At 39.6% G+C, this 25,369-nt stretch overlaps 1 protein-coding gene and 1 pseudogene across 2 annotated transcripts in view; one reads left to right on the top strand and one right to left on the bottom strand.

Moving 5' to 3' along the window:
• The window catches only part of LOC308497862 (ryanodine receptor 3), a gene marked incomplete at its 3' end in the record, with an annotated part of 275,261 nt that overhangs the window by 175,699 nt on the left and 74,193 nt on the right, over nucleotides 1-25,369 (bottom strand). The window contains exons 8-11 of the mRNA XM_081048956.1: nucleotides 22,702-22,776; nucleotides 19,924-20,080; nucleotides 8,662-8,835; nucleotides 4,313-4,434 (exon numbers count right to left, since the gene is read on the bottom strand). Coding sequence (XP_080905082.1) covers nucleotides 4,313-4,434; nucleotides 8,662-8,835; nucleotides 19,924-20,080; nucleotides 22,702-22,776 — 528 coding nt within the window. The remainder of the gene's footprint in view (nucleotides 1-4,312; nucleotides 4,435-8,661; nucleotides 8,836-19,923; nucleotides 20,081-22,701; nucleotides 22,777-25,369) is intronic.
• LOC308497479 (large ribosomal subunit protein uL22-like) lies at nucleotides 20,665-21,208 on the top strand (annotated as a pseudogene). The gene has a single exon. The product of its transcript is annotated as a large ribosomal subunit protein uL22-like (transcript).

Genomic DNA, 25,369 nt, shown 5'->3' with positions numbered 1-25,369 from the left:
ATGAATGGATAAACAAAATGTGGTGTTTAGATACAGTGTAATAATATTCAACCTTGAAAAGGAATTAAATTCTGGCACATGCTACAATATAAATGAAACTTGAAGATATTTTTATTAAGTTAAATAAGCCAGACACAAAAATACAAATATTCTATGGTTTCACTTATACGTGGTACCTAGAATAGTTAAATCCATAGAAATTGAATGTAGAAGGGTGGCTACCAGGGGCTGGAGGGAGGGGAGAATAGGGAGTTATTGTTTAATTGATATGGAATTTCAGTTTGAGATCATGTAAAAGTTCTGGAGATGGAGAATGGTGGTGGTTGCACAACAATTTGAATACACTTAATATCACTGAATTGTACACTTAAAAATGGTTAAAGTGGTAAATTTTATGTTATGTATATTTTACCACAAAAATATTAAAAAGGTAAACAAATTTACGTATGACTCAGTAATTCCATCCTAGGTATTTACTCAAGAGAAATGAAAACATACACTAATATCCATAGAAGAATTACAGAGAATAACCAAAAAGAGAAACAACCCACTGTTCCTCAATTGACAAATACACAGAATGTGAAGTGTGTGTGTGTTTGTATCTGTCTTTCTCTATAGAGAAAGACACATACACACAAACATACACACAAACATACATTTACGTGTGTATATGGGTATCTGTATTAATGTCTGGTAGACATACATGAAGAATACTCTTAAGCAATAAAAAGGAACTGAACACCATTATGAGCTGTAACAGGAATGCACCTTAAAGATATAATATTTAGTAAAAAGGCCCAATTCAAAAGACATATATTGTATGATTTAATTTATCAATTTAATGTATTAAGACAGTAGATAACTAGTTGTCTGCCTAAGGTGGGGTGGCAACTAGTATAAACTGCAATGGGTATAAGGAATTGTTTTGGGGTGATGGAAATGTTTGGAACTGAATTGTGGGGACAGTTGTACAGTTCTTTAAATTTATTGAAATTCACGGTTTCGTACACTCAAAAGGATGAATTTTATGATTTGTAAATTATTATCCGATAAAGCTGTTTAAAAGTAATTCTCTCATTTTCAGGCATTTACATCTTACTTACTTTTTAAAAATAACAGCTTTGTTGAAACATAATTCACGTATCTATATACAATAATCTATTTAAAGGTTACAATAAAATGGTTTAATGGTTTTTAGTATATTTACAGAGTTGTGCAATCATTACCTCAATCAATTTTAGAAGTTTTTCATCAGCTTCCTCCAAAATCTCACACTTACTAATAGTCACTCCTGCTTCTACACAACCACAAATCTTCTCTCTTTTTCTATAGATTTGCCTATTTTGGACATTTCATATAAGCGGGATTATACAATGTGATCATTTGTGACTGGCTTTTTTTCACTTAAAATAATGTTTTCAAGGATCATCCATGTAGTAGTATGTATCAGAATTCCATTCCTTTTTATGGACAAATCATATCACATTGTTTGAATATGGCACATTTTATTTATCCATTCATCAGTTGAATGTTTGGGTTGTTTCCCCTTTTTGGTTATGAATAATGCAACTTTGAACATCTGTGGACAACTTTATGCACGGACCTATGTTTCATATCTCTTGGGCATACACACCTAGGAGTGAAATTGCTGGGTCATATGGTAACTCTATGTTTAATGTTTTGAGGAATTTCCAGACTATATTCCAAAGTGGCTATGACAGTTTATATCCCCACCAGCATTGTATTAGGGTTCTACTTTCTCCACATCCTGTCCCACACTTCTTATTAATAGTTTTTTTGATTATAGCCATCCTTGTGGGAATAAAGTGCTGTTATCTCACTGTAGTTTTGATTTGCAATTTCCTGATGGCTAATGGTGCTGAACATCTTTTCAGATGCTTATTGGCCACTTGTATATCTTCTTCAGAGGGATGTCTATTCAGATCCTTTGCTCATTTTTTAAATTGGTCCATTTGTCTTTTTAATGGTGAGTTGTGACTGTACTTTATTCTAGATACAAGTCCCTTATCAGATATGTGATTTGCAAATATCCTCTCTCATTATGTGGGTTTTTTTTTTTTTTTAACTTTCTTGATGGTGCCCTTTGCAGCAAAAAAAGTTTTCAATTTTGATAAAGTCCAATTTATTTACTTTTTCTTTTGTTGCTTTTGTTTTTTAGTATTATATTGAAGAAACCACTACCTAATCCAAGGTCATTAAAATTTAAGCCTATGTTTTCTTTACCAGGTTTCATTGTTATAGGTCTTATAATTAGGTCTTTGATCCATTTTTAATTAATTCTTGTATATGTGTGAGGAAAGGGCCACTGTTTTTTAAGAAAGATATAGGGGCATAGGATGAAAGGATAGGGGGCCAGATAAATAAACTGTCCACCTCTAAAATGATGCTTCTAGTAACAGTCTAGACTACATGAAAAACTCATGTTTGCATGTAGCTATCTTTTTCTGCCTATATCAAACCTTTCATTCTTATAACTTTTCTTTGAAGAAGAAGGGCATGTCTGGATGCAATGAGGCTTAGAAAGGAAGAAATACTTTGCTCAGGAATCACAGGAAATCAGTGGCAGAGCCAAAAGCAGACACAGGATGGTTGACTTGCTTCAGTTCCATCCCCTGGCAGACATATTTCTATTGCTACTTTCTCCAATTTAGTAACAGAACCCCTGATTTGTGCTGGGTACATAAGCCAACCAACCAGAGATTATATTTCTCAGCCTCCTCACACTTAGGTGTGGCCGGGTGACTAAATTTTAGCCAATAGAATTCTAGATAAAATGACCTACTTCTGGATCATAGCTCTTAAAAAAGAAATTGTTGTCCTCTACTTTCTCTTTCTTCCCCCTTTTGCAGGACAGACCTCAGACTTGGTACCAATAGGCTATTCTTTACCATGTGGATAAAGAAAATATAGCAGGACAGTGGTTATCAACTGTGGCTGAATATTAGAATCACCTGGGGAGCTTTAATTAAAAGCTGGTGTTTGTTAATTTGAAAAGATACATGCAGCCCTATGTTCATTGCAGCGTTATTTACAATAGCCAAGATATGGGTGTCCATCACTAGATGAATGGATAAAGAAGATGTGGTACATATATACAATGGACTCCTACTCAGCCATAAAAAAATGAAATCTTGCCATTTGCGATAACAGAAGGCACTAGAGCAGGGGTGTCCAAACTGCGGTCCGCGGGCCAAGTATGGTCTGCAATCCATTGTTAATTGGCCCGCAGCAAATTCCAAAAATATATTTAGTTTACTTAAATAAACCAGGTGAAGCAATATGTACTTCACCTCGAGTGAGTGGCCCGGCTGTTTGTGTATTTTACCGCATATGGCCCTTGGTGAAAAACATTGAAAAACGTTTGGACACTCCTGCACTAGAGAGTATTATGCTAAGTCAAATAAGTTAGACTGAGAAAGACAAATACCATATGATTTCACTTACACGTGGCATCTAAAGAACAAATGAATAAACAAAACAGAACAAACTCATAAACACAGAGAACTAATGGGTGGGTGGGGGGATGGGCAAAAAAGGCGAACGGGACATTCATTGGCTTATAGAGTTTCAACAAGAAGAAAAGTGAAAAACAAACTATTTTTTGTCTCATTTCATGCAAATTCACACAAGAAATTTACACCCTCTTGGCTTTGGAGATATTTTCCCACAAGAGAAGGATGGTTTGGAACATTGCACTCTTTACAACAGAATCCGTTCCTCATGCTAATTGGTGAACACAATCCACAGAGTTTGGTTCTGGCAGCATGGCTAAGGCTGGGGGTAGGGGTGGGGTTTATGATACAAGCAGGCAGTTCAGTTACTTTAAGTCTCAGCCGTAGTTGGGTAACTCAAGGCTTCCAGTGCAAATTAACTTGGATACAAGCTACAGCAATGATTCTGAATGATGTGGAAAGCCTTTCTCAATAGCAGAGAGGGAGTGGATCTGTTTCTTTTCTCTCCTACCCCCTCTTCCCCTCTTCACACTACTACAAAGGGGACTTAAAGCACTCCGGCTGTCTTCACTTAATTTTCCTGAGAAGACCTTGGGTGTTCATGACACCAAGCTGAATAACTAACGGGGCTTGACCATTTGTTGGGCAAAGAGAGAGGGTAGTAGGAGGTCACCATGTGGGAAATAGATTTCAGTCCCAAGCTCTCTCCGATGAAACTCTTTGCTGGTGTTTAATTATTTTCTGAAAACACTCACAGTATTAAAAGAGGATGGGTAGGAGGGATTGGAAGGCCACAGAGTAGAAACTGCCAGGTACAGCAAGGGAAGGAACTCACGTACCTGACAAACTGGCTGAATAAGGCTGTTGTGTTCCGGATGATTCGAGCAGCCTGCGACTCCTCACGCTGGCATCTCTGCAGGGTTAATCCGTCATCCATGTGGCCTTCCTGATGGAGTATGACCTATGGAGCAAGCACACCAGGTCCAGGTTACACGTGACTCCACAGCTGGGCAGTCAACATGTCTTATAGTTTCCCTCAACCCCGGCACACCTCCTCCGTGACCAAGTTCCCCTGGGTCCATTCTGAAAATGGGACATTAACAAAGTTATTTTGCCCATATGCCCTATTACTGACATATGAATCATGCTTGAGACATGATGCTTTGATGAAAATAAAATTTTATGTGCCACCGTGGTATGAATTACAATAAATTCCTTGGGCCTAGATGGCCAATTCGAAAGGGTGACAACATACTTTATAATAGATTTTTCTCTCAAAGTGAACACAAAACCTTACTCTTGGCGATGAAAAAAGTCATTTTGTTAGAGCCTTTGCCTTCAGAGATAAATTGAGGGAGAAGAAAGACACGTTAAAGCAAAACCCTCTACTGGGATCAGACTTGGATTTCTCTCCTTAAGAACAGCCACACTGGGTTAACTTACTGTAAAAGTGGGGAAGCAGCCGAACACGATTGCTTCTTAAGGGGGCTAGAAAGGTTTGAAAACCTTCAGGTATCAGCAACCTGAGTTCTAGGCCTGCTATGCGCTTCCCCTGTGTGACCTTGGGCAAGTTAATTAACCTCTCTTTGCTTCAACTACACCATTGACAAATGGACTTAGAGGGTTGTTTGGAAGATTAGATGATTTGCATGTAAATCATTTAGCATGTTTCCTAGAATACGAGAGATACTCAATGAATGTTATAAGAAGCAGTATTTTATTGATCTCAGATCAGTTATCTGGAAGGTAAGCATATGAGGACTGACAATTAAGTTCGCGAACTTATTGCAATAATGTTACTAACCTTTTTTTGATATCAGAGGGGTTATTCATTATGAATTTGTAACAACTGGAAAAACAGTTAACCGAGTTTACTATTTGAAAGTGCTGAAAAGGCTGCATGAAAAAGTTAGACAACCTGAACTTTTTGCTAACCATTTATGGCTCTTATATCACCACAATGCACCAGCTCACACGGCACTGTCTGTGAGGGAGTTTCTAGCCAGTAAACCAATCACTGTATTAGAACACCCTCCCTATTCACCTGATCTGGCCCCCAATGACTTCTTTCTTTACCCGAAGATAAAGGAAATGTTGAAAAGAAAACATTTTGATGACATTCAGGACATCAAGGGTAATATGACAACAGCTTTGATGGCCATTCCAGAAAAAGTTCCAAAATTGCTTTGAAGGGTGGACTAGACGCTGGCATCGGTGCATAGCTTCCCAAGGGGAGGACTTTGAAGATGACCATAGTGATATTCAGCAATGAGGTAGGTAGCACTTTTTCTAGGATGAGTTCCCGAACTTAATTGTCCAAACTTATTGACCACCTTTTTGGGTGGAGCTAACAGCTTTTGGTATAGAGGTCAGTAATTTTCCCCTCAAAAGAGTCAAATATGCGCAGATGTTAACTGGGATGGTTTGACTCTAGTGTACGTCAGGGTCAAATCTTGATTCAAGTACCCGGCATGGTTTCCTCTTGATGTGAATAAATTAAAGAAGACCCTTTGTAGGTCTGGGTGATTGGGGACGGGGCTAATGGTCAGTCTATATCAAATAAATAAAGCATATGGCTTCACAAAATATTTTTAGAATGAGGATTTTTGGTCTCATTTTTAGCACAAAGAAACAACTTATTTTCCTTTCCATGTGAAAATCTCTTTATTATTATTATTTATTATTATTATTTTCTTCTGAAGGTATGTTCTGATATAATGAATCCACACAGGAAGTAGAATACTGGCTTGCAAAAATATATATTCATTTTTGAAAAAGAACTTTGCATCCCATCTATACACTACAGCTTAAACGTTCCAGAGGATGCCCTTACCATTGGAGTCACCATTTCAAAACGTTACTCAGCCCCAACATTCCAGCAACTGGTTAACAATGTTGCGTTTAGGTTGGGCAATACTTTGCCAGTAGGTTTACTTTGACCTTAGCCCCAGCTTTCCGGTTCCTAAAGACCAAAATCCTTAGGTCTTGCTTGTACTGGTAACACATTCAAACTGGCCAGCCAAATAAGAAAGTAATGAGAAATGGGGGGAGATGCAGCTGATGGAATATTGTTGTTATGTGTCCTGCTGATCGCTGCAGACATGTTTCTAAGGTCCTGCTTCTCTTGGAAGAATTACATAGCCTAATAGCTAAGAGCAGACGCCCGAGGTATGAATAGACAGAGAGGGCACTTCCTGTAAGGTGAGTTACCGCTCATCAGGTTTTTCATTGCATCTGTTCTTCATTGGTTTTTCTAGGTTCCCATTTTGTTTCATAAAATACTTAACACAGACTTGGACATCCTTTGTATTTGGAGAGGAGAATTTAACCTGCTCCTCACGAAATGGAGAAGGGCAGCCCTATTAAGGGCAACACATTTATACAGTTTTGGAAAGCACCCTCCAAATTCAAATGCCCATTCCACCAGTTAAATGCATCTAGGGATGATGGTCCTGGAATAGAAAAGCAGGGACAGGCACAATAAATCAACATAACAAACTGGGGTCTCCACTAGTAGACAGGATCCTTTGAGTATGTCCCCTCCCATCCAGAGTTATAGCCAAGGTCCACAAATTTCACTCTCTTTAAATGTCATCAGTACCTTAGTAGGTATGAAAAGTTGTGAAGGCTCCACATGGTATTATTATTATATTCTATAGAGGATTTCACTTCTGATAGGCTGGTAGGGTAAATGATGGCTTGTTGGCATTTATTTTCAATCTGCCCTTATTTCCAGGATACAGTCCTTTCTCCTGGAGTAGAGCCCTTTTGGGATTTATTGAAAGCCTATTGTATTTTCAAGGGTCATTCCAATTTGAGGGGTCCTGACCCCCAACCTTTGTCTCCCTAGTACTGTCGTACTGTTCATGTCTCTGCTTCGCTCTTCTCCCTCACCGGTGCTACTATCTGTTTGCTATCTTAGCTTCACACCCCATCCATGGTCAGCTGAAGATTCCATTCACGGGAAATTGCATATAGAATTTCAGGTTCATGTTTCTACAGCTCCCTTCACTCTGGAATCTTGGCCCCTCGAGTTGCAGGATCTTTGGCTGACCTGACTCTAATGTGTCTCTCTAGCCCAATGAAGCTAACACAAGACCATATTCCTTGGTGCTACACTCAGTAAATACGCTGAGGGAAAAGTGGTAACAAAGATACAACTCATTTTAGTGCACTTACATTCTATGTGGGATTTATAGCAGTTCGTGTATTGGGGGCCCTGGTTGCTGAAACCTTCAAACAATTCTTTTTTTGTTGTTTTCTTTTTGTATTTTATCAAGTCTTTATAATTGTTTGCAGAGGAAGCATTGGGCTCATACAAGCTAGTCTGTGTGGCCTCTTATTTTTTCTATTTTCTGTCTCTTCTTCATAATTTTAGTTTCCCTTTTCTGGATGTTTTCCTGGTATTACCCTTATGGTTCGCTCCCAACCTCCTTTCTTACAATCATCAGCATTCTGGGAATCTTCATCATCTCCACATTAGGCCGATATACCCAAACTCCAATGTACAATGCCTCCTAGAACCTCATTCTGGGACTCCTTCACTACCCAAACTTGTGTTTTGCAAGGGTTCTTCAAGAAAAAAAACACAGCACCATGCCCTTGGCATCTATTTTCTTGGTTCTTAAGAAAAGAAACACTCTTATGGCAACTGGCTTTCTGGTAAAAAGATGCTGTGTGTATCTAAGCCAGTCTCCCATTGTAGCAGGCTTTTAGACACCACTCAAATCTGGATACATTCTCTGTAGAGACAGCAACATTTTACAATCTCTCATTTTTCTGCAGCTCAGTTCCTGTGGGCTTGTTGTCATGCGATTTGCTTTTTCTCTGTAGATATTCTATTTAGTTTGTATTATGAAAACTGCACCGTAACTCAGTTATCCACAGAAATGGAGGGAGCAATGATGTGGTTAATCCCCAAATACCATAGCACCAAGTTATTTAGTGCAGGTTTTAGAGTCCATTAAACAAATTCTATCCCTCCTCACAAATTTGCCACCTACTGAACTTTTGTTTTGCATTGAATATGAGGTCAAAGTAACGACATTAAGCTGTACAATCTGTCAAACAGAAAAACTCTTTAGAATAGTAACCGAACATACATCACATCCATCTGATTCTGAGGATCACTTGCCCAGTTGCTTCCAACTGTACAAAACAATTCTGGACAGCCTTTCTGACCCCTCACCTTTCTTTTCAGAGGTCCAAGGCGGGACGTCTTGGCATCCTGTGCTTTGTAGGTCACCCACAGACCACTGGCTATGTGCTGGACAAAGCAGACAGAATCTCCATACTTGATTTCTGGAACTCCCATGCCATCTATATCTCGCTTGTGACTAGGATCCAGTTTCTCCTTGATTTCCTATTTCACAGAAAATGAAACAAACCAAACATAGGCATGTCTGATTAAACAGAAACATAACATATAAAACAAATCACCTATACTGAATTTGTAAGCCAGGGAATTGATTACCAAAATACTCATGATGCGTCTTTCCAAGCCAATATTTCTGAAAGGTTTTCTTCCCTTATCTGTTAATTGTAAAATCAATGGATTTCAAGTTTCGGTTACTTTAGTGGTATTTACGTCTATGGCAAAAATTGGAAGCTGGTAGATTTCTGTTTCTGATTTTGTAGAATTCTTCATTATATTTTCTACTTTCTTTGTCCTGACTTAGATACCTGAATAACTAACACTTTACTGGCCAGTTAACTTATTTTCAGCAAGTTGTACCTGCCATAATTTTATTGGTTATCTTATATAACTGATCTGGCTCAGGGGCTTTAAATATATCTTTAAAATATCTTTTACAGAAATCAGCAGAGAAACTGACTGAGCTGGTAGGGGCGACTGTGCCTTAAGTCTAATGTAGTAACTGGCATATTAGTCTCTTGTGGCTGCCTCAGTTGTGTGTTGCAGTTAACAGGTTTCATTCTTTAATTGACACTGTTTCACTAAACTTATTCTCCAGTATGGAAAAAGGAGTTACTGGGCAGTAGGAGTCCCCTTGGTGAAAACCTGAGGTGCCTGTCACAGGGTGAGTCCGGAAGTAGACCCGGGGTGCACGGTAACTCTGTCCCTTTGTCATCAATCAGGGCCTCTCAATGGTTCTACCCAATTTCCATTTCTTCTCCGCAGCTTGTATTAAGTTGCTCATTTGTAAAAGCCATTAGCTAGGCAGCATTTTGAATATTTTATAGAATAAAAAATGTAGATGTTGTTCCCTCTGCTTGTGACAACTTTTACTCTTATTCTTAATGATGGAACAAGAGTAGCACATATACTGAGCTGCTCACCGTGGACAAGGCAGCGTTCTGTTATTTGCATGTATTAACTGCTCATAGCAGTCTCTGTTGTGGCTACAAATATTATCCCAGTTACACAGAGGAGAAAATAAAGGTACAGAGAAATAAGTAATTTGCCCAAAGTACTCACTAAGTAGTGAAGAGCCAAGATTTAAACCCGGAAGTCCAGCTCTCCACTGCTCAAACTCCTACTCACCCTTCAATACCCTGCTCAGGGGTCACCTTCTCTGTGAAGGCAGCTAGTCCTCCTGCTGTATTTCCCCAGCACAGTCTCATTCCTCTACTGAACAATTAGCAACTCAAATTGCAAATGTGCTTGTTTATCTGACACTCTCCTTTTGCCAGACTATAAAAGAATCAAGGGATTCTTTGTTTCACGTACCCGCAGCGTCTCTTGCTTTATAACTTTTCTCTCCACCTTTTTTTCTTCTACGTCTCTGCCAAATGTTACTTAAGGAAATCTCACCCGATTTGGGAACCAAAGGGGCTCCTAATTATAGTTACACACTAAGAGCAGTACTGGGGGTACTGCGTCCTTAAAGAAGGGCAAATCCAAAATTTGGAAGTAAAATTAGACATAGAAAAATAAAAGGCTTTTTCCACCTAAGAGTCACATAGATAATGCAGTCTCCTTAGAAAAGAATTCCATCTATTTCCTCGTTCTTCTCTAATGAATTTGCTTTCCTACCAACATTAACCGCCAAAATAAATATGATTTATCTTTAAAAAAAAGAATCAAGGGCAGGGGCCGGATTTAAGTTAATTTTGGATTCCTAATACAGTTTTTCCAGCACCTATCAATTGCTTAATGAACATATATTGAAGGAATATATATGTGTGTGTGTGTATATATATATATATATATATATATATATATATATATATATATGTAATTTTTTCTTTCAAATATAGTTTTCATTTTAGTTCTTATTTCTTTTTCTTCTAACTTTCATAAAAGCAAAATGAGTTATTTTGCACACATTTGATCATTTTGAGCAATGTTAACACTTTACTGGAAATTCTTATTTAAAATGTATGTTGAAACATCGACTGGATTGTTAAATATGACTTATTTTTCAAGGTGAACATTTCCAAAAGAAACTATTTCTGGTTTTATAACAAAAGCCAATGGGAAATAGAATTTGTTATATTAGGATGTTTTTTAATAGGCAAGTGGTTAAGAATGCATTTGTTCTACAAAATAATATATATTTGCTTTTCATTTCAGAAATGTCCATAATTCTGTAGATATTCAGGCCAGTATCAGACTTAAACATGTCAAAGTTTTCATCTCTAGCCTGTTCTCTAACCATAAGCAATGCAGCAAAATAAAAATAATATACACTACAACAGTTAAATATAAATAATTATGGTAACTGCGAAGAGCTCACAATTAGAATACTGCATGTTCCCAAATTATCAATGATGATGGTCATTTCATTTATTTTTTTCACTTTTCATTGATTTAAAAATGACTTCGCCGAAAGAAAATAAATTCTAGGGTCTGTTTTTCTAGAGTCTCTGAGATAAATGGATCATTTTGTCTATAGATGGAGTGTCTCTCTGTGTCTTTGCTTTTACAAAATAGCATCAAGACCCGAGGTTCTATGCTAATCACTGTAGTGGCTGCTTCTAATTTGAAAGAACAGGAGCAACAACAACAAAATCTAAGACATACAAACTGACACTAAAGCCAAATCAACCTAAACATAAACAACAACAATGATACATTATCATGGAAATGAGAGTGCTGTATGATAGAGAAGCCTGATTTGGCTGAAAGCAGGTTGGTGATCTCCCTCTGATTTGAGCATTAATTAATACTTTCCTCTCTGTTTACACTTCAATATAGCCCTAAATGTATCCACTCTACTGCTGGAAATGGAACCTTTCTAAAAGATAGAGCTAATCCAGTCACTCCCTTTCAATAACTGCCTCGTTCATACAGAATACAATTCTTATTTCTGAAGTTGTCATACACGATATCCTTTAACCAAATTGGATAATGTTCCTTTGATATATCAAGTGTTCCCTTCCTCTCGGTCTTTACTGACATGATGCTTTCTGCTTGGAATTCCCCTGCCTCATATCTGCAGCTTTACATCTTATCCATCAAGTCTTCTCAAATCCACCTTTGCTTTTTCTCTAATCTCATGGCATTTTCCTTCACCCCTCTCAAGGTTCTGCAATATAAATCCTTTGCTGATATACTTCCTGTCCCCTGCGCATTGAAAACTCTCCAAGCGCAAGACTGGAATTTCCTGGTCTTTGTATTCCAAACAATGTTCTGCTTAAAATAAGGTGCAAATAATATGTTTTTGTTTTATTGGTCTGTAGGCATCAATTTGTCTGTTTATCTGCACAACATTCCCTATGTTAAATGATATGCTAATTCCAAAAAGGAACAGGTTACTTGTCCTAATATGTGTTGAAGGGTAGTATACAAACACAAAAGACCCCAAATAGCCAAAGCAATCCTAAGAAAAAAGAATAATGCAGGAAGTATCACACTCCCTGACTTCAGTTTGTACTACAGAGCAACAATACTCAAAACAGTATGATATTGGCAGAAAAACAGACACACAGACCAATGGAATAGAATTGAAAACCAAGAAATAAACCCACATAAATATGGACAGATAATTTTTGACAAAGGAGACAAAGACATACTATGGAGGAAAGAAAGCCTCTTCAATAAATAGTGATGGAAGAATTGGAAAGTCAAGTGCAAAAGAATGAAGCTGGACTGTTATCTGTCACCATGTACCAAAATTAACACAAAATGGATCAAAGACCTAAACATAAGACCTGAAACAATAAACTGCATAGAAGAAAACATGAGTAGTAAACGTATGGACCTTGGGTTCAAAGAGCATTTTATGAATTTGACCTCATAGGCAAGGGAAGTAAAAGCTAAAATAAATGAATGGGATTAAAGCAAACTAAAAATCTTCTGCACAGCAAAAGAAACCATCAACAAGATAAAGAGGCAACCAACTGAATGGGAGAGGATATTTGCAAACAAGTCCTCTGATAAGGGGCTAATATCCAAATATACAAGGAACTCATACAACTCAACAACCAAAAAACAAACAATCCAATTGAAAAATGGGCAGAGGACCTGAAGAGACATTTCTCCAAAGAGGACATACAAATGGAAAATAGACATATGAAAAGATGCTCAACATCACTAATCATCAGAGAAATGCAAATGAAAACCACAATGAGATATCACCTCACCCCAGTCAGAATGACTATCATCAACAAGACAAATAGTAACAAGTGTTGGAGAGGCTGTGGAGAAAAAGGAACCCTCATACACTGTTGGTGGAAATGCAGACTGGTGCAGCCGTTATGGAAGGCAGTGTGGAGGTTCCTCAAAAAATTAAGAATACAATTACCACATGACCCAGCAATGCCTCTCCTAGGTATTTACCCAAAAAAACCCCAAAGCATTTATGTATGAAGATATATGTGCTCTGATGTTCACTGCAGCTTTATTTATGGTGGCAAAGACATGGAAACAACCAGTGTCCTTCGATAGATGACTGGATAAAGAAGATGTGGCATATATACACAATGGAATACTATTCGGAGGTGAGAAAAGATGAAATACTGTCATTTACGACAACATGGATGGATCTTGAGATTATTATGCTAAACAAAATAAGTCAGACAGAAAAAGTTGAAAACCATATGATAGACACAGACAATAGTTTAGTGGTTACCAGAGGGTAATGGGGGAGGAGGGTGGTAGAGGAGGGTAAAGGGGATCCAACATATGGTGATGGAATGAGAACTGACTCTGGGTGGTGAACACACAATGTGATATATAAGATGATGTAATACAGAATTGTACTTGAAACCTATGTAACTTTACTAACTGTTGTCATCCCAATACACTTTAATTAAAAGAAAAAAAAAAAGAAGCAAGGGGAGATGGGTGAGTTATCAGCTATAGAATTAGTATCTACGTAGCATGATATCTGGAACAGAGTAGGTCCTAATTCATGTTTACTAATTAGAGTTAGATTTGTTGTTATTTGACACAAGTAAACTATCTGTGCCCACAGAGGACAAGAAAGTTTCTTTTCAACAGACTGTAAGCACACAAAACTATTTCATAAGAAAAATAGATGGGGAAAGATGGGGCCCATTTATGGATGCCAGAGTAAGCAAATCAGGGAAGCCCTAGGTAGACCACTCTTTCCTAGGTATCTCTGGAGAAACTTGAAAAATCATCTTTGGGTTCACTTCCTCACCAATATAGTCCCCTTCTGAATTTATGACCTTGAATATGAAGTCTTAAAAAAAAAATCACACATTGCAAGACACTGCTGGAGCCTGGGTAGCTGCAAAGCCACTGCCATTTATAGTATGCTGAGAAAGAAGGACCTCTGCCATTTATAGTGTGCTGAGAAAGTGGATTTGTCTGCCTCATTAGGGAATTCCTGAGTAGAAGTCACTGGACCGGGCTCTTTCCACCATCTTCCTTATTTAATCTCCACATCATCATCTTCAGGTAGGCAGCACTACTGCCATTTCATGGATAAGGGAACAGGTTCCCAGATAATCTTCCTAATCTCTTTGAATCCTCACAATGATCTCTCAAGACACACTTCACCCTCATTTTTTTTTGCGTAAGAAAGGACATTAAAGCTGAACAACAAATGGCAGAGCCAGGATTCTACTTCCAAGTCCATGGTTTTCCTTGACTGCTTATGTGAATAATAAAGACGGCTTTATTAGAATAATAAAGACTTGGGAAATGATCAATTCAAATTTTAAAATTCTTTGTAGATTTATTAAAATGAAACTGCAGGAAGTGATGCTATATCTAGATGACTGAATCTTAAGTGACATGTTTTCTCCTCTCCCCCGCCCTCCTTTGCTCCATACCTCTCTTTCTGCAACTGATAACTTGGTGAGGAAATAGAGCGAGGAGACTGGCACAAACAGCACTTTGTCAGCACTGATCTTTTCATAGCAGGATGGACCATGAGGCCAGCTGCCATCTTGTTTTGGGCCACTGAGGTTAAAGGGCACCTGAGGATACAGTCTGAGCATCTGTGCACACACAGAGAGCAGTGGGCACTTCTCAATAGAAGGCAGAGAAGTCATGTTTGGCCAAGAACACAGCGCTTAGCACATAGGAGATATTCGATAAATGTTGACAAAATAGAATTTAATGTTTATATACAATGAGGAAATATTTCCTCTAATGGGGAACAGTGATAGCTCTATCGCCTTATGCAACAAAATAAGCAACATTTGGATTCTGTTTCAGTCATTCAAGACTTATGTTATATTCATTCACTATAGATACAAAATAAATGGCTACACGTTACAAGGCTTGCTTTGACTTTGACGGTAATTCACTCTTCTCTGAAATGAATTCAGGGTTGTAAACTGATGTTGAGACATGACATCTAAATAGACAATATTGCTATGCCAGAGTAAATATTAAATCACATTATCTGACAATCCTTGGGGAATGGCCTTGCAATGTCAAGACCATGGGAAGATGATGTGAAATTAAATTCATAGAAATTTGACTTAGATGTTTAAAATAAAATATCTCTCTCCTTGAATGTTTACAGGGATAGTGTTATGATCCAAAATCATTATACAATAACAGAATACTTTTATAAAGATGATGGAGGTAAAAATGAAATGGATTTCACTCTGTATTTTAGTGTATGACCACATTTATATATCCTGTCAATAGGCAAATTTCAAACATACTACCTGCTACACATTGTGCTAGGGTGCAAAATAAGGGGAGAGGTATGTGTGGTTCTTGTCATCCAGGGGCTCCCTGTCAAGCTAGTGATGGCTATAATGAAATCATGGACAGGGGCCTACTGGAGGATAGTGGAAGAGCTTTCCTCCTATAAGGGGCATTTGACACTGGTCTGGAAGGATGAGAAGGAGTTCACTAATGGTGGTGTGTGGAGAGGTAAAAAGGTGTTCTACCAGGTCAGACAATTGAGTTCGCGAACTCATCCTAGAAAAAGTGCTACATACCTCACCACCGAATATCACTACAGTCATCTTCGAAGTACTCTCCTTGGGAAGCTATGCACTGACAACCGTGCCTAGTCCACCTTTCAAAGCAATTCAGGAACTCTTTCTGAAATGGTCATAGAGCTGATGTCATTATTCCCCTTGATGTCCTGAATGTCAACAAAATTTCTTCCTTTTAATACTTCCTTTATCTCCGGGTAAAGAAAGAAGTCATTGGGGGCCAGATCAGGTGAGTAGGGAGGGTGTTCCAATACAGTTATTTGTTTACTGGCTAAAAACTCCCTCACAGACAGTGCCGTGTGAGCTGGTGGTGATGCAAGAGCCATGAATTGTTTGTGAAAAGTTCAGGTCATCTAACTTTTTTATGCAGACTTTTCAGCACTTCCAAGTAGTAAACTTGGTTAACTGTTTTTCCAGTTGTTATAAATTCATAATGAATAATCCCTCTGCTACCAAAAACACTATCAACATTGTTGCAACTAGTTCATGAATTTAATTGTTTGACCTCGTATGTATGTGTTTAACAGTGAGAAAAGAATAACATGTTTGAAGACTGATAATTAATATGCTAGAGCTCAAGCAAACAGTGAACAAGTGGCGATAGATATGATGGAAGGGCAGGCAGGGGTCAGATAGTAATCTTTTATGACAAGCTTCCAGTGAGTTGCAGCTAGATTAAGAACTGTGTTCAAGGTCTCACAGAGAATAGATGAGACTCAAGGCCAGATCAAGGTGACCTGGATGTCACACTCTCTCTTATACCACACCCCTTCCAGAGTACAGGAATAACATAAGATGCTATAGTTTGGAGGCAACAATTCTTTCCAGACCTCTAGTTTGATTTCGATCATTTCGCTAAAAGACAGGGGGAAAAATCTTGACCAGGATCACATCCTGCTCGTCATTCTGCATGTTTCCCACAGCTTGCTCCAAGACCTCTGTTTGGTTCGCTCTGAGCCAGGCCAGGCCAATGACTGCAGCACATGTTTGGCCTCGGCCGTCTTCCATTAAGGCTCAGTCACAACCCTGTTTTAGCCATGCGTACAAGGTTCACCTGCCATCTTCTTCCTAACCACCGTTTGCTAAGAATGTGAACATGCACTTGCAGCGGTTCCATGGCCCCTGACTTAGTAGTCATAGTTGTCAAAGCCTAATGCAACCTGCCAGGAAACAGGGAGTGGGAAGCCCATTGTTGCCAAATGAGTCAGCTAGTCCAGTGTCCTCCCTGAACACATGAGCCTAAACAGTGCTCCTTGGGGAGACTCTTTCCTGTTTCCTAGATTCTCCAATATAGAGAGAGGATCAGAAGAATACCCTACCCAACCTCATTCACAAAGGCACAAAAAACACACAATCTCCACCTCCCAGCATGCTTGCTGAGTCTCCCCGAACCCCTGCACCAGTACTGAGATCCAGAACTGCTTCTCAGACCATGGTCTGCTGTCTGCTCTATCACATAACACCCAGAACAGGCAAGAACGGGCAAGATGGCTCCATGCCCTCACCCTGTTGAAAAATGGAGCCATAGCTTCTTTCTGCTGGGAAACTCACTATTCCCCAGTGAGGGGAAGAGTGCTGGAGAGCCCATTTAAGGAGAAGAGCCTGTACCAAGTGAGGCAAGTAAGGAAGAATCTGGAGTCCTAGAGAAATCAAGGCATCTCTAGCATTCTTTCCCAAAAGCTCTGTTGGGCACTGCAGAACTGTGCATTCCCCACACGTTGTTTTTGCGTAGCTTCACCGTTAAGATGCCAAATGCCCTGCTCACACAATGTCCCAAGGGAGCCCTGATCTCTTGTGGGAACACAGCCATATCTTGGCCTGTCACAGAGCCTAGGCCCTTTTAATTTCAGTTTCTTTCAAATTAATGAAGGTAGCTGGGACGCATACTGCTGCACTGAGTTATTTAAAACTTCCAACATAGTGACTTCAATGCAACGTAACCACATTGCCAAGGACACAGGACAATGCGACTCATGGGTGACTTTTACATCCAGCTCCCCTATGCTGGCAGCCCCCATGATACCTTGATGACTTTCAGCCATCAGCTGCTTGCCTCTGTGTGCATAGAAACGGAGGGACTTGGGACAATAAGAATGGGCTTTTTTGAGGGTAAAATGTGCCCACAGGCCGGAAATGATGCCAAGTAGAAGGAGTGTTATGAGGACTCTGTATGGTGCTCTGAGCTTTTCCCGCTTTCTCCAGAGACCAGAGCACAGTGCTGAGCCATGCTCCACAAGGCTGAGCCAAGAAAAGAAATGGAATGGAAGAGTCCCTTTGGAATAAAATCCTGCCAGCTGCCTGGAGGGCCGCCTGATTGGTCTGCTGTCATAAGAGGAGTCCCTTTTTGAAATGGTAAAGACCTCAGTGTCACGGTTCTGTCCCAGGGCAGGACACCTAGAATGGTGTGAGGAAGCCAGCATAGAGCTTCCTGGGGGGAAGAGCTCAAATACGGAAAAGGGCAAGCTGCCATTCTTAGAAAGGCATTTACTCAGTCATCAGCCATGATGAGTCTTTTCTTGTTTTCCACTTCCTCCTCTTCCCACACCGGCTCATCCTCTGCAGATACCCCAGGATCAAGCTGTCTCCTAGAGAAGAATGTGATCTTGCTTGCCTCTATTCTCAGGACATTTCCCTTTGTTTCACGGATTCTTTTAGCAAGTAGCACTGCCCGAAACCACCTCCTGGAGGCCACAGTGTTTTATTATGTGATATCTGTTTGAATTTTAAATCCTTCTTGTGCTGGGAATCTTAAAAAATAAAAGTGAGAGGAGCATGAGGGAGATGCACTCGGAAAACAAACCAGGAAGAAGTCAAGGAGCCAACGTGCCACTGGGAAAGAAGCAGCACGTAAAAGTGACGTCTGAGGCGAATCCAGGGGACGACGCTGCCCCCTTTCAATGTTTAAAACATGGTGTGGGAAAAGTCTAACTTTGATATAGGGCAATTTGCTGGAGAAACATGTATATGCCAAAGAAATGCGCTGCCTAAAAAGAATAAAGGACTGTAAACGGAGGGGGAAAAAGGAGTCAGAGCCGCCTGCACAAATACGGGCAGTGCTGAAAGGTCCTCTGCTTCAACCGGCAGAGATGCCCCATAGAAAATTCAGCATCAGCTTCACACGGAGTCCTACATGAACAGAATCATCAACAACCCTTTACTGAAATTGTGTTGAGAACACAAATCAAGATCTATTTCTGGAAAAGTGCAAAGAGGAAGGAAACCACAGAGGAAACTCCCAAAGGAGATGTTGTGCTGTCCTCTGAGAGGTGCCAACTCCCTGACAGCCACGCACATATCTGTGTGGAGCCTTTCTTATGCATGGATGATCTTTCTAGAAGAACCATGAAGCGACAGAGCACCCAACTGTGTGTCAGCAGTTAGCTCAGCATGCAGTCCTGACCATCCGATTAGATCCAGCTCTGAGTTATGAGGAGTCAAAACCTGGCTGAATGCTAAAGATACGGGTTTAAGAAAATAGCTGTCCATGTGCGTGTCAAATGGCAAAACTACACATTTGGGGTTAACCTAACGAAAACAGGATTCACTGTGAATGAAGCTTGGCGATGGATAGGTGAGAACTAAGAAATCTGGAATGAACAGATGACCTAGGAAAAGGATGAGGAAGGTATGAGTAACTGTATAATACAAATAACTACAAGAAGGTGTCATATCCAGAATTACGCCTTCTTTGCATCTTTCTGAAAGAAATCACTTCCTGATTCAAACAAATGTAGCACTGACACCTCATGTTTCCATGGTGCTTTATAGGAATGAAGCATATGACTTAAAAGTATTGAAGACAACTTAGAATGTATTAAACAACAACAACATTTTCCATTAGCCTCTGAGCAACAATGTCCAGTCCTGTGATCCTTTTTTTTTTCCCTAAAGCTTTCCACTCTCCTTCAAAGTCTCTCTTAAGACATCATCCTTCATCTAATGTATACATTCCTCTATGAACTCAATTCAAAAGATACAAGAAGAAAGTGATTATCGTAGGTCTAATTTCCAGTTCCATTTTGCTCCAGCCTATTTTCTTTTCAGTCATAGTTCTACCTGGAGGTTTTGGAGCTTTCGCTTTTAGAACAAGGTCAAAGTCTACCTCATCAGACCTTACCTTTGATGCCCTGAAAGAGAAGGCTGTGGACTTGGTGTCTGACTTTCCCCGGTCTTGCAGCATAAGGCCTTGGTCCTCTGTCAAGGCCAAGTACTGGCCAGTGGTGAGATGCCGCAGTCGGAAAGCCTGGCCCCATCTTATGTTACTGCCACTCCAGCTGCACAGAGGAAACAGACAAGAAATTCATTCACATGAAAATAAGTCCTTTTCAATATTTAACCTGTGCTTGCTGACACATGGTAGAAGACTTATAATTTTCTGGGTTTTATCCCCTAAGGGACAAAGCAGCAGTCTCCTGGTTTGCTCTAAGATTTCCTATCTGCTTACAACTCAGCATGGTACTCTCTTATGATCTCCCTCAAGAATACCAATAAGGAACATGATCCCTGGGTTGGGCAATGGTTAGTGTAATTGGAAGTCTTAAGCTTCCAATTTTTCCTTCACTCTACTGAAGTGTCTTAATGCAAAAAGAAAGACAAACCAAAAACCTACAAAAAGAATGGGAAGCTTGCTTTTTAAGGGAAACTTCTTTTTGGGAAAGCAAATCCTTTCCAAATGTGCCCTCTGAACTCAAACATTTTACTACCACAAAGAGAAATTTACTATCATCAAGAGAAATAGTAAAAATATTTGTGCAGCTTAGACTTGCCAGAAACAGGCAAAACAAAACAAAACAAAACAAGAAAACAAAGAAAACAAGTCATCTCTCTTCCTGTAAGCGGCCTGTGGTGACCTCTGAAAATGGTTTGCTATTTGCTCCACCCAGAGAACCCTACAAAATCATATAAATCGAGAGGTTCAAATCTTCATGTTCATTTTAAGAACCCTCGTGAAACTGCACAGGCCATCAAGGGTAAGCACATCTGAAAAGCCACCCAGTATCTAAAGGAAGTCACATTACGAAAGCAATGTGTGCCATTCTGTCGTTACAATGGTGGAGCTGGGAGGTATGCCCAGGCCGAACAGTGGGGTTGGACCCACGGTCGGTGGCCCCAAAATGAGTGCTGCACATGCTTAAAAATGCAGAGTAATGCTGAGCTTAAGGGTTTAGATGTAGATGCTCTGGTCACTGAGCATATCCAGGTGGGCAAAGTTCCCAGGCTGCGGCGCAGAACTTACAGAGCTTACAGGCAGATCAACCCACACATGAGCTCCCCCTGCCACAGTGAGATGGTCCTGAGAAGACCAGGTTGTTATTGTTCCTAAACCAGAGAAGGAGGTCGCACAGAAGAAAAAGCTCTCCCAGAAGGAACTGAAGAAACAAAAACTTATGGCCCGGGAGTAAATTCAGCATCAAATTGATGCTAATAAAAGTTAAACAAACAAAAACAAGCCAAATGAATAAGTAAATAAATAAATAAATATTGTGGTATATGTTAGAAGGCAATAAATTCTATGGCTAAAAGTAAAGCAGGATAAGACGATTGTGAGAAGGGAGATCTCATGTAGAATGCCAACGTTTTTACGGTCCTACATCAAAAGGTCGGCATTCAACTAGTTATGATAAGTGGCAGGGAGAAATGATCCACTGAATAACCTGTAATGCATTTACCTTTTGTGTTTGAGTTAAACATTAAAGAGATATATGTGCCAAATTTTAAAATAAGTCTTCTTTTGATCCAACTCTTTGGAGAACCAATGAACCCAACGTACATTATTAAAAGGCTTAAATTCTTCATGTTTAGGATGCTAGGTAACTAGAACTATCTATACATACTTATTTTGACTTTTATACAATAAAAGTCCATTAAGCAAGAATCCAGCCTAATATCCTGAGAATAACAGTACGACTTTTAACAAGACTGGAAAAAGAATGTAAATGCTCCAAGCCAGCTAACAAGTGGGTGCTCCTTAAAACCAGCATTCCTTAAACCAGCAGTCTCCAGAGTTTCTCAGTAAAAATTTAAATGTACATGTGTGTCTGTAAGAACAGTTGTAATATTTTTCTCCTGATCTCTAATGGATAATTTTGAGAAGCCCCTCGGGACATACACCCTTCACAAGAGAGACTTTTACTTTGAACATGTGTTCAGGGAGAGACAAAGCAGAGAGCCAGAGAGAAAGGCAGAGATGGAAAACCAAGATGGTCACACTTGATACTTCTCTCTCATCCTAAGCCATTTAACTCTATCCTAACTTGAATCCCTCTCAGCAAAATAAAGGTCCAGAGCTTAACTGCATCCTCTATTTAGTAGTTTGATGTTTAGAGACCACCTGTTTTTACTTAAGCATATGGCTCCCAAGTCTCAGCCTCCCGCTCCATCCATGCAGGTACAGCACTGCTTGTGACAAGTTCGAGTAAATACTGTTTCTTCATAGCTGTGTTTCCAATGATGTTTTAGTCTTCTCTACCTCATGCCATCAAAAGCACCATTCTGTCATTTAAAGCTAACTGCCCACTGGAGCCAACAAAGCTATTGAGAAGGAAAAGACTTACCTGGGTTCTAGAGAATCTGTTTAAGACAACAAATGTGAACAGTGATGGCTTTTAGTATCTACGCCTGAACTTGCCCTTTTTAACTCAGCCCCTGCCAGGCAGAGCTCTCTGGCTTCAGAATCAAAACAGAGGTCTTGGAAATTGTGTGTGTGTGTGTGTGTGTGTGTGTGTGTGTGTGTGTGTTTCTTTAAAGACAAAGTCACAGACATTTCAGAGTTTAGCTGTGTGCCAAGGAACTTTTGAGAGTTTGCCAGGTGATAGAGAACAAATGAAATATTTAAGAATGGACGGCAACAGGAAAGAAAATAATTTTGAAAAGAGCACCACCCTGACCCTCCTACCTTATCCGAAGGGGTTCCACTCTCCACAGAGATCTGGCTCGTGTCCCAGCTCCCCCAGCTTCATAGAATATCCTCCTGTGAGTAGAGGTCGAGGTTAGCTCCTCTGTGTGTGACACTGATCAGCACCCAGCAGGGAACAGCTCCCTGCGGAGGTTGCTCCATGCCCCTGTTTTTCTAAGCCCTCACGGAGTCAGCAAAATGAAAAGGAAGAGTCAAAGTGAGCCACACTTACCCCTTTTCTCTTATAAGGGAAAAAAAGTGCTAAAGGTGAGGGAACTGCTTGCTATATACATGTCATGGTGACTCACGGACCATCAGGTATAAAATGAAAAGGATCATCTCCATATCCACATCGGGAGTCAAAACAGCCCAGTCACACAGGATCAAACCAGACACTGAATGCTCCAATTCTTTCAGAGTAAGTGCCTTGATGGTTTACATCTTTTAAAATGCATTTGTACTTCTCAAACATATATGCAGTACAGTTTGATTTCATTTCCTCGGTTCTAGGAAGCTTGGAGTAAGAAGCTTTCTGCTCAGTGGCTCACTAATGTTCATGACTGTTTTACTGTACTGTTGTCTCCTTTCCCGAAATAAGGATAATCTTTTCATGTGTTTTTAAATAATAAAATGTTTATTTTGGAATAATTTGAGATTTGCAAAAATGTTGCAAAGGTAGTACAGAGAGCTTCCACATAGTCTCACTCAGTTTTCCCTAATGTTATCATCTTACATTACGATGGTACGCTTGTCAAAACTAAGAAACCAACATCAGTATACCATTACCAGCTAAACTCAAGACTTTATTTGGATTTTACCAGTTTATCCATTTTTCTTTTTCCTGTTCCAGGATACCACAAGGCATTCAGCTGCCACGTCTCCCCTGTTTCCTCTGGTCTCTTATAATTTCTTATATCTCTTTTTTTCCCCACAACTTTGACAGTTCTAAAGAGTATTGGTCAGGTATTCTGTAAAATGTCCCTTGACTTGGGTTTGTCTGATGTTTATCTGATGAGTAGCAAAGTCTGTTTTTTAAATCCATATAATAGTGTCCAACCTACCTATAGCACAGGTTGTGAGGAATTAAATGAACTGTTCTAGTCTAAGAGTATGTCTCATGAACACTGATCCCTGGATTACCTGATATTCTGAATCCAGACACTTTTTGAGAATCTTGAGACCTTCAATCAAGACTGATCATTTCACTGCATTTAAATTCACTAATTTAAGTCGTTCCTCTACCATAGAGGATTTGTACATATCACAATGGAATCACTCAGGCCCCAGTAGAACCTTGATCTAGATTTTTGAGATAATTGGTGAAGAGGAAATGTGTAATTATTATTTTTTTCTCTGAATAAGTAGCATAATTATGAGGTAGCTGAAATATGGGCTTGAGAGTAAGGCATACTTGAGTTTGACTCTGTTAGCTGTGTGATTTTGGTCAAGTCCCTTAAATTCTCTGTGCCTCAGTTTCCTCATCTGTAAAGTCCATCTAATGAGGGTATGTAAATCACAGAATAGTTGTGAGAATTCAATGTGTTTTTTAAAAGTAATTAACGATCACAAAGATGTACCCAGATGTACAAAATACTATGTATCATATATTAATCCAAATTTTGTTTAACATGCATAGAAAAATACATTGAATGGCACAGAGACACAATGAAAAACCATAACAATAGCTGTTACCTCTGGGTGGTGGGATTATAGAAGATATTCTAAATATTTTCAAATGTTCACATTATTGGGAACTATGCAGTAAATATTAGGAAAGAAATCCCACATTGCTTTAGAGCTCACAAACCCAAGGTGTCTCTGTGCCAGGCCCAGAATAGTAATGATACTGCACTAACCTCCTAGCCATGCAGAAAAATGTGCTGAGATTTTCACTAATGCTTCTCGCTCCTCAGTGAGGGCTGGAGGGATCTCTAGGGTGGAAAGGCTCATCCTAAGTGGCAGGATTAGAGAACTTTCTCCCTCTGATATCTGAAGAATTCTGGAAGGTTAGTCCTTCCCACTTAGGAAATGCAGTGGTTTGCTCTGTTCATTCTCACAAGGTTACAGAAGTTGAAACAACCTGTTCCCGTTCTCTCAAATAATCACCCTAGGAGAAGTCAAGTGGGTGGTGAGCCGAGGCACTTTTGAAAGGCTGGCTGACAGCTTAGCCTTGACTTCAATAGGTTAAGTGACTTATCCCTGGGTGCTTGACAAGCTAGAGGCAGAGCCGAGGTTCAGAGCTCAGAATGCTAGGTAATTGACTTTGGGTTTGCACCCTAGAAAGTCAGCTTTTCTATCTAGCATCACTGCTCTCAGACTTTAGAAGGAGTAGCAATGATTTCTTCCTGAAAGTCAGCCCCATTACAGTGGAATCATTTGCATGGGCTATTTTAGTGCGTTCTCTATTTCCTATTCCTTTGTGTTCTCCCAGATTTCAGTATTCCTGGACATCCTTTCCAGGTCTGAGGATTTACCTGATGACACAAGACAGTGATAAGGCTTATCATTCACCTTATTTAGACATCAAATAACGCCAAGGCACCCTGCTTTAAGAGACCAATTGACACAAAAATTCACGTTCCAGTATAATGAATAGCTGCTTATTCACCCCTTCATGATGGCTTACAAAGGAAAGGATTAAACATTCTTATTTTTAACTTTGATTTCC

This window comes from Rhinolophus hipposideros (assembly GCF_964194185.1).
Source record: "Rhinolophus hipposideros genome assembly, chromosome: 5".
Lineage (NCBI taxonomy): Eukaryota > Metazoa > Chordata > Mammalia > Chiroptera > Rhinolophidae > Rhinolophus > Rhinolophus hipposideros.
Note: the sequence above shows the minus strand (reverse complement) of the source record. Positions and strands in the feature narration are given on the sequence as shown.